This window comes from Xenopus tropicalis, chromosome 7 (genome assembly GCF_000004195.4).
Source record: "Xenopus tropicalis strain Nigerian chromosome 7, UCB_Xtro_10.0, whole genome shotgun sequence".
NCBI classification, from domain to species: domain Eukaryota; kingdom Metazoa; phylum Chordata; class Amphibia; order Anura; family Pipidae; genus Xenopus; species Xenopus tropicalis.
In genome coordinates this window covers 36,276,159-36,286,341 of record NC_030683.2, presented here as the reverse complement: position 1 = coordinate 36,286,341, position 10,183 = coordinate 36,276,159, and the positions used below count along the sequence as shown (strand labels likewise).

The 10,183-nt window shown below is 41.8% G+C and overlaps 1 protein-coding gene across 1 annotated transcript; it reads right to left on the bottom strand.

The window, feature by feature from the left end:
- Positions 1-3,517: 3,517 nt before the first annotated feature.
- On the bottom strand, positions 3,518-9,161 carry ifit1b (interferon induced protein with tetratricopeptide repeats 1B). Its single transcript, XM_031906241.1, has 2 exons — positions 8,911-9,161; positions 3,518-6,387 (listed from the first exon to the last, which is right to left on the bottom strand). Exons 1-2 carry the CDS (start codon positions 8,913-8,915, stop codon positions 5,043-5,045), a joined length of 1,350 nt encoding a protein of 449 aa, XP_031762101.1. The 5' UTR covers positions 8,916-9,161; the 3' UTR covers positions 3,518-5,042.
- Positions 9,162-10,183: the final 1,022 nt, after the last annotated feature.

The window sequence follows — 10,183 nt, the reverse complement described above, 5'->3', positions numbered from 1 at the left end:
GCTTCCCAGCTTGTTCTCTCTGGTCCTGTGCCTAGCGTTGCCACCTGGTTGGTATTTTACTGGCCTGACTGGTAACTGATCTCCCATGGAGAGGGGTTTCTGTTTGGCCCTATGTCCCCTGGAGAGGGGCTTGTGCTTGGCTTTGTGCCCCCCAGGAGAGTCTGTTTTATAGTCGAACCCTTCCCAACCCGGCAAGCCCCCTCTGTTCATAGATCTGCACCTGACCTGTCCATCTCTGACCTCACAAAAGGGGCGGGGCAGGCACACCCCTCTAATTTGAGGGAGCCAGAAGCCGGCAGTCTAAGGTTGTAGGCAGGGAGATTGAAAAAAAAAAGAGCTTAACCCAAATATGCCCACAACCTGCAAATGATGTGTGGAAGTTGGCCCAAATCCACATGACCCATGGGTAAACCTGCGGGTCCTGTGGGTTCTGAGCCGGCCCGCACAACACTAGTCTAATTTCACAGCCTCTCAGTGGCCCCTGGGATGGGAGTTACAGTATGGCAGCGCCTCATGCATAGGGCTGATGGTACAGAGTTGCTGAGGTCATCATATTTGTGATGTCAGTACCAATACTGCCCCTCATTAGGGGACATCAGCACTGTCTGTCTTTGGCATGAAGGTTTGGTGTTTGTGCCCCTCACTTATTCCATTGCTTGGCCTATATTAGTTTATTTCTTTTTTCACTCTTCCTAAACCCTGTGGATATTGGATTCCTGTTATTGGACGTGGGCCTGTTTTGTTATCCTTGTATTGTACCTTGCCTTGGACTTTGCCTTAATTGCCTGTACCAATACCAAATGTCTTAACCAAACTGCCTCTCTTCTATACCTTCAGCTCCAACCTTGCCTGTTACCCAATTGCGAAGAATGTCTAGTTTATCTTGCTGAATTTGACTACACAAATAAAGAACAAAAGATTGTCCTGTCCCAGTATGTTCTTTCTCCTCATCCCTAATAACTGGCAAAGAGCAAAACTGGATGCAATTTTGCATGCATTTAAGCACTACTGACAATCTTTTGTGTGATGGTACTGTCTATCAATAAAAGTACTTCAAATTATTGGTGGAAATGTCCATCCTGAGGCATACACCTAATTAAAGAAAGATACTTGTATCCAAACATGCTCTTTGCAACAGTGACCTGGTTGATCCTGATTTAATAAACTGTTTGCAGTTGTGCACATGAAAGAAGATGACATAATTACTCAATGTTAAATATAATTAGTTAGGCAATACGCATTTCAGCCAGCAGGTGCCACCAACCCTTAAGGTACCAACCCATAGGAGAATCCTCCTTTAAGAGCCTATAAAAGGAGGCTCAGGAGCTAAAGACTTCCTCGTTGGCTTGTTAAGATCTGAAGTCAAGACATACTGCTAGGCCAGACCAGCTGGGAGGTAGCACCCTGCTAGGACTAGGCAAGTTAGGAGTTCTCGGTGCAAGAGGTGAGAGGTAGCTGCGCTAGTCAGTATGCATACCCTCAACCTGTCCCGCTTTTTATAGTGCTTCGCGCTGTCCCGGATCGTTCCATGAATGTCCCGCATTTCTGTAACATTCATGGAACGGTCCGCGATAGCGGGATGCACCTGCTGAAGCCGAGCGCTCCTGCTCCTTGCGCGGCTTCTCTCCTTATGTGGCTGCTTCTCCGGCGGTGCCAGGGCCTTTTATAAGGTTGCGCCCCGTGCGTACTGACGTCACACATGCACACAGGCGCAACCTTATAAAAGGGCCTGGCACCACCGCACATGGAGCCGCATAAGGAGAGGAAGCGAAGAAGAAGTAGGAGCATGTATTGGGGGGGCTCTGTGTATTGGGGGAGCTCTGTGTATGAAGGGTACTGTGTATTGGGGGAGCTCTGTGTATGAAGGGCACTGTGTATGGAGGGGCTCTGTGTATGGGTGGTACTGTGTATTGGGAGGCACTATGTATTGGGGCACTGTGTATTGGGGGGCACTGTGTATTGGGGGCACTGTGTATTGGTACTGTGTATGAACGGCACTGTGTATTGGGGGTGCTGTATGAAGGGTACTGTGTATTGGGGGGGGCACTGTGTATTGGGGGGCACTGTATGAAGGGTACTGTGTATTGGGGGGCACTGTGTATGAAGGGTACTGTGTATTGGGGGACACTTTGTATGAAGGGCACTGTGTATGAAGGGTACTGTGTATTGGGGGGCACTGTGTATTGGGGGACACTTTGTATGAAGGGCACTGTGTATGAAGGGCACTGTGTATTGGGGGGCACTGTGTATGAAGGGCACTGTGTATTGCGGCACTGTGTATGGGGGGTGCTGTCTATTGGGCCATTGGGGGCACTGTGTATGGGGGGAAAATCTGGTACATAGTTATAACTCACTTATAACTGACTGCCTTCTCTCTATATTTGTATTTTATATGTAGGAGTTGCTATATTGTTTTCCTTAGGTAATACAGTATGAGGATATAGCACATTTGCGTCTGATCTCATTATTTAAACTATAAACTTGGAGTATTTTTAGAAAAAAATGGGGTGTGTTAATTGGGGTGTGGCCACAAAGGTGGGCGTGGTCAAAAAATTCCCTCTTTTCATTTTTCAAATGTTGGGAGGTATGAGTATGACGGTTTGGGGTTAGAGTCCCAGATCATTGTACACCATTTAGGGACTGGATCATTCAGGAGTAGGTTAGCAAAGAACCTAGTGGCTGTAGTGAGAAACCTGGGAGAAGAACAGAGTTATTAGGAGAGGAGGCCCCTCAATGCAGGGAGCTTTTTGGCCCCCTTGCCCCTCCATGTTTAGTTTTTTTGCATTACAGGGAGCCAAGTTGCTAGTGCAGAGAGCTCAATAGCACTCTCTATGTGAGAATAGCTGAAATTCCAATTTAAAAGAATTGCGGCTTTTGAAGTTGCCACAAGCGGCCTGTTGCTGCTCAACGCATGTGAGAGCCCCCCTGCCTCAATGGCTAACAACACTCTGCTAGTGCCTTTCCACATGACCGTGGCACTGGAGGCTTCTGGAGAGAGGAGACGCTGTGTGTGAGAGGGTGATGTGATGTGAGAAGCTGTTTAATAAATTCTGCCATGGCTCATTATTCACTTTGTGAAATGCCTACTTCTTACACAAAGGCCTGCCTAATTCCCTTTCCTGTGATGGGGACCCACCAGCCATGGGTAGCCCTGTTACACACAAGTGCAAAGTACAGGGAAAATGGACATAAGGAAATACATTGTTGATGCTGTGGATCAGAAGTGTTTCCATTTACACAGAAATTCAGAAAGAAAACATGTCCTGAATGTTCTCAGAACTCTCTATTACCATTCACATCTCTGCACTTGTATCAGATATACCAGGGAAAATGACCTGGTATGAATGCATGCTGTAAAGTATCCTTACTCAACAGTCTCTAGATGTTTGTGTTGTCTAATAATAACCTGTCTTGTCAGAAATTAATGGATGTATTATTTATTAAACACAAATGAAGAATTTCAAATAAAACAATAATTCTGCTTCTTGTTCAGTTTAAAAATATTGTCTTTATTTGAACAACTTAATAAATAAAGAAACAAACACTTCACCAAAATAGTGTATCTGATCAATTTCTTAAACTTTAACCGTTATATTTCTCTGTGTGGGAGTGCTGCTTGCTCTGTGCAGTGTCATTATGTGCAATATATTCCAATGTATGAAACCCACTTATTGTACAGCGCTGCGGAATATGTTGGTGCTTTATAAATAATAATATATAGCAACTGGTTTTCCTGCCCTATTGGCAGCAGTGGGAGGGCAGATCTTGAAGCATGACTGGCACTCTAATTCCGTGACTATATACAGGAGAGTTACTGGAGGCTGGGCTGCCAATTTTCCACCTTTATTATCCCCAGTAGTGATGTGCGGGTCAGGAAAAACTCAACCCGCAAAATGTTGCTATTGGAGGACCCGCATCCAACCTGTACCCACGTCTTTCCACTCTGTACACTAAGGGGCATATTTATTATAGTGTGTGAGCCAACATCACCGCTGCTGTTGACCATTGCAACCAATATGCAGCTAGATTTTAATGGTCACCTACAGCTTAGAAAAACAAAAGCAAAGATCTGATTGGTCTTTCTGCCCCTTTCTACACTCTGAGCAGAGAAAAACTATACTTCACCATTCTGACCAGTACCTAACCCGAACCAACAATGGTCGCCCAAATTTCAACCCTAACTCACCTAACCTAAGGGTGAACTTGTGCGTCTTGCAGGTTGCGGGTAAGCCCACACATCATTAATCCCCAGGTATGGATGAAATTAATCTGGCAATCAACATTAATACAGTTTATAAGAGATCCCTTGCCTGCCCTAAACGGTTTCTCAGGGTGTTGTACTGATCTTTTTTTCAGTTGCACTTTGCAATATAATTCTGAACAAATTACTCTATTACTAAGAAATCCAATATCCAGAAAGCTTAAAATTATGAGAAGGCCATCTTCCATAGAGTCTACTTAAGCAAATAATTACATTTTTAAAAATGATTTGCTATTTATTTGTGATAATCAAATTAATTATTGATTAATTTATTAGTGATAATCAAACAGCAGCTTGTACTTGATGGTAACTTTATCTGCATATAACCATATTGATAGCAAACAATTCCTGTTGGGTTTATTTAAAGTTTAAATGTGTTTAGTAGACTTAAGGTATGGTGATTGAAATTATAAAAGAAACCCTCATTGGGAAAACTCAATATCCTGTGAATTCTGTATAGCAGATCCTATCCTACTTACATTTCTTATTGTAGTATAAGCAATAAAGTAAACAGATAGCTCATGTAAAGAACATAACTTAATTATTTGAGCCATAATGTTACATTTTAAACTGCAAAATATAGACCACCTCAGAAATATTAATAGGAAAAGTGGTTTCCAGACCAGGTTTGGCTGAGTAATGTTTACAGTATATAGCAACGTGTAACAATGCAGGTCATTTCAAATGATTTTCTTCAGCTTCAGATAAAAAAAAATCTCAGATATTCATCATAGGATGCATCATTATTTAAAGCTTTTTGAAACCATTTCATTGCATTTAATTAGTCCTGGTTTTCCTTACTGATCATGCCAAGCCAAGCAATCCCTGAGGCATCACTAGGGTTTCTCGCTAACCTCTGATTGGCTATCCTTCTCAGAGACATCTCACACTGTTGTCTGTATTCATTCTGGTCAGGAATCCGCAGCCCTTCCTTGTACTGTTCTACAGCTTCGCCTTCAGATTTCTTCCATGTTTCCAGAAATTTTCCATAATTTAAATGTGTTATTTGTTTCTCATATTTAGTAGTGGTTGTTAGCTCTGTGGCCTTTTTATAGGTTTCCTCTGCTTTCTGATATTGATTGGATCTGACGTACATATCTGCTAAATCAAAATGTGCATGCAGAAATGTCTTTTTCAATTCCACCACCTTTTCAAAGTGAAATATGGCCTTTTCAGTTAGATCCTTTATTTCTTGTGTGTCTTGACCTCTGCAATTCCCATTTCCTGTTCCCTTCCTTTGTATGATCATTTGTCTGTAGCACAGCCCCAGCTGATGATGGAGAAAGCCAGAGTTAGGAGTCATGCTTAAAGCCTTCGTCAGGACTCTGATGGCTTCCTCAAACTTCCCAGCTCGCCTGTAAAATTTGGCAACATAGCGAAGCACATATGGAAGATCTGGTGTTAATTCTAGGGCATCCATAATATGCTTCATTGCCTCTTCTTGTCTCTTTAACTCCTGTAGTTTCAAAGCCAAAAGTACCTTAATCACAGAGTCCTTTGGATTCAGCTTAACTGCCCGTTCCAATAGCTGGAATGAGACACTTTTGAAAGCAGGACAGTTTCTGCCTCGGAATTCCTCCAGCCGATAAACTACAGTGGCCAGTCCAGTATTCCATTCAGGATCATCCGGATTCCCTTTCACGGCTTCTTCAAAACAGTCTTTTGCTCTCTCATAGTATTGGCCACAAAAATTCACCAGAGCCCACCCTTGTTCTCCATTGGTCTCAGATTGCACAAGATCTTCAAGCCCTTTTGACTGTGTATAAATAGCATTAATCTTGTCAATATAGAGCTGGGAGCTTTCACTATCATTTAGGTAGTAATGGAGCCATGCATAGTTGGAGAAGGTCAGCAGATATTTCACGTCGGTCTCCAATACTTTATATTCCCAAAGAATACCCTCAGCTTTTTGGAGATTCACAATAGCCTCTGTATAATCATTCTTCATGTGGTTTACATAGGCCAGCATATTATACACTCTCCCTTTAGCATCCACATTCAAATATTCTAGTTGACAGTTAAGTCTTTCTTCTAGTTCTTCAATATCAGCATCCTTCTCCTGTAGCCCCCATGTAAAGTGGCATTTCAGCTCTTCTAAACGGCACATCAGTGTAGGCTGTGACTCACTGTGAATATTATGAAACACATACAGTAAGTATTTGAGGTACATAAGCACATTTACCAAAAAATGGAGAGGGTGAGGACAAAATACAAGCACAAAGGCCCTCTCTCTTTATGCATCATTGCCAGCATTTAGAAACACTGCATTCTGGAAGGGTGGGAAGTGGGCAGCACATGGGGTCCCCTGGCACACCCCAAGCTGGCATTATTTGGAATGCAATGAAAATCCAGACTGAGATCCAAAATAGGCCCAAATGATTCACAGAGGCCCAAACAGCCCCCACAAGCCCAATAAATAGTGACTGTCTATGACATCTTACAGCAGCCCCTCTGGCATTTGCCAAAATCCACAGATTGCCAGTCTGGGCCTGATGCAAACCAAGTTTAGAACGGAGTACAAGACACTAAGGAGCCCCAATTTGCTTATGGCAGGCATCAAGTATAGGGCTCTCTTGCACTTGTCCACTGCCCACTGAACCCTGCAATTCTAATCCCGTGCAAGGCACAGATGCAGCATTGGAAAGGCTAGGCACAAGTGATTTGGTGCATGTGGCACTAAGGGGCCCATTTACTTACTCACGAACGGGCCGAATGCGTCCAATTGCGTTTTTTTCATAATGATCGGTATTTTGCGATTTTTTCGGAAAATTATCGCGACTTTTTCGTTACCAATACGATTTTTGCGGAAAAACGCGAGTTTTTCGTAGCCATTCCGAAAGTTGAGATTTTTTCGTAGCGTTAAAACTTGCGCAAAAAGTTTCAATTTTTTTGTAGTGTTAAAACTTGCGCAAAATGTCGTGCCTTTTAAGTTTTAACGCTACGAAAAAAGCGCAACTTTCGGAATGGCTACGAAAAACTCGCGTTTTTTCGCGCAAATTGTATTGGTAACGAAAAAGTCGCGATAATTTCCGTAAAGGCGCCGAAAAAATCGCAAAAAATAAGAAAAAGTCGCAAAATGTTCGTTTTCCAATCGGAATTTTTCCAATTCGGATTCGAATTCGTGGGTTAGTAAATCAGCCCCTAAGTGTCACAACCTTAGCTCTCCTGCACCTGTGCCTACCCCTTTATTAATAATTAATCATTAAGAACGTAATTAGAAATAGGAAATCTATGTGTATACAACTTACCCACAGAGCCACTTTAAAGGACATGTCAACCCCCAAAAAATGTTTTTGCGTAATAAAAAAAAATCATTCTAAGCAACTTTCCAATATCAATTTATTAACAATTATTAGTGCTTTAAAAGTTATTTGTAAATACAATTGCTTTAAAATCAGCATTTGCTGAACTCATGGTTGTTACTTTTTTAAACAATGTTGCAAAAGTCAGTCTCCTCTAGCAAGGCAGGTCTGCAAAATCTGCTGGGTTGTGTCATATTGTTTCCAACCCAGAGCCACCAGGGCAGAGAATATAAAGGACAGGCCAACAGTGCTTTTATATACAAATAACTAAAACAAATTACAAATATGTAAGGAATGTATATTGCAAAGTTGCTTAGAATTAAGTTTTCTTTTGTTAGGCAAAAAATTATTAGTAATTATTTAATTATTGGGCCCTAGGCAATTTCTGATTGTTGGGCCACTACAACCCCCCTCTTCCAAAAAAAATCTGTGGCCCTCACACTACTAAAGATATATTAAAGAGGGAGAGAAAATCTAACAGAACATTCTGAGTGCTTCTGAGCACTTATACAGTTTTCTTTAATATCCTACTTTAGGCTGATTAAAAGTTGTGGATTTCTTCCCCTAAACCGGGGCTCAGCAGCTCTGAGATTAGAGCAAGGCTTTAAAGTGACACTAACATGTTCCTGTAAAAGCTTGGAATGTTTTGGTATCATTTTATAAAATAACTTTATTTTATTTGATCCATCCATATGTGTGTATTATGAAAACCAGGCTTTAATTTCCTAATAAAAACTTGCAAATAATAAAGAAATGAGTATATGTAAGAGTCAGGGGTGCTGCTGCCTAGAGGCGAGTTGAGGAACTTGCCTCAGGAAAAAATCAGCTCCTGGTAAGTTTTTAGAAAAATTTGGCTCGCAATTGCACTGCAGAGCCACTGCCTCGGCCTAGGTGCAGACACACAGAGCAGATTTCAGCATGACAACACATACTGATGCGTTTCTGCTCTGAAATCCATTCCAAATGTCGCTCCCAGGTCCTGTGTAGCAGCAGCCTAAAGAATTTGGGCTCCAATATGAACCCATATGAATTGTGCAAATGGCGGCAACACAGGGCCCTTTCCCCAGAATTCCATCATCATAGCAGGTTATCATAGACTGCAACATACCATATCCTACAATTTGCACAAAATTCCACAGTTCTAAATTCAAACTGGTCCAACTAGTAAACTGCATACAAATAGTTTTCATACTTGATTTGTGTACAAAAGCCTTATACAACAAATACATATTTTGTTTATTATTTTGAAAATAACTATTCCTATTACAGCACATCCCTAATAAAAAAAGACAGAGGATTAGACGGTGAGCCTCATTTATGAACGCACCCTGAATGTTAAACATTTACCTCATTGCTTGTCTCTATTATTCCTGCTTGTGAAGAAGCTGCTCTGCTTGTTCTTCTGGGTCTCTTGCACTAAACAGTCACTGACTGCTCTTACTGCCCAGCCTTATAAACAGGGAAGCTATGATGCAGTTGAAGGAGGGAAGAATGAAACTAAGGTAGCATTTCTGTGATTCATTTCTTATGAAACGAAAACTAAAATCAAAGCTGACAATGCAGGTATGCACATTGTTTAGATGCCACAAACATACTTAGTTACCTATACCCTAATCTCAAATGGCAGGTGTAGCACCCCACACTCATTTACAAAGTTTGGTACTGTAAGGGCAAATCTGAAAAATCATTTTTTTTTTTTATTTCAACAGTAGGGAAGGGGATACAGAAAGGAAAAGGGGACAGGGGGTGGGAGGGGGATGCATTGATTCTTTTACAGACATAGGGGCACATTTACTAAGACACGAATCTGAACCGAATTGGAAAAATTCCGACTTGAAAACGAACATTTTGCGACTTTTTCGTATTTTTTGCGATTTTTTTCGGCGTCTTTGCGACTTTTCGGAAATTGTCGCGACTTTTTCTTTCCAAAAGTTGCGCAAAATCGCCCGATTTTTTCGTAGCGTTAAAACTTGCGCGAAAAGTTGCGCCTTTTTCGTAGCGTTAAAACTTAAAAGGTGCGACGTTTCGCGCAAGTTTTAACGCTACGAAAAATCGCCAGATTTTGCGCAACTTTCGTAATGGCTACGAAAAACTCGCGTTTTTTCGCACAAATCGTATTAGTAACGAAAAAGTCACGACATTTTTCCGAAAAAATCGCAAAATACTGATCATTACGAAAAAAACGCAATCGGACGCATTCGGCCCGTTCGTGGCTTAGTAAATGTGCCCCATAGTCTTTGTTCCTGAGCTGACAGTAAGTTCTTGCTACTTTAACATAGACATTTTTTCTCACTTTTGTGTTGCGTAATTGGGGGGAGTAGAGAGAGAGAAAGAAAGAGGGGGCACGTGTGACGTAATGCATCCACACAGGCCCCAGATACTTCTCTCTGGGTACCTGTTATGCTATAGCTAACAAGGCCGTAGATTGTATGTTCCTGTTGGATGCTGTCTCTTTCCCGTCGCTGGGGTAGGTACTTCTGATGTCTACATAGGGAAACCGATTTGGATATATAAAGTCCGCTATATTGGGATTCGCATCATAATGTGGTACCATTCTGGAACAGTTACTATTAGCCTTCTGTTAAGACATCACATGTGGTTGGGATGGGAAAACATTAAC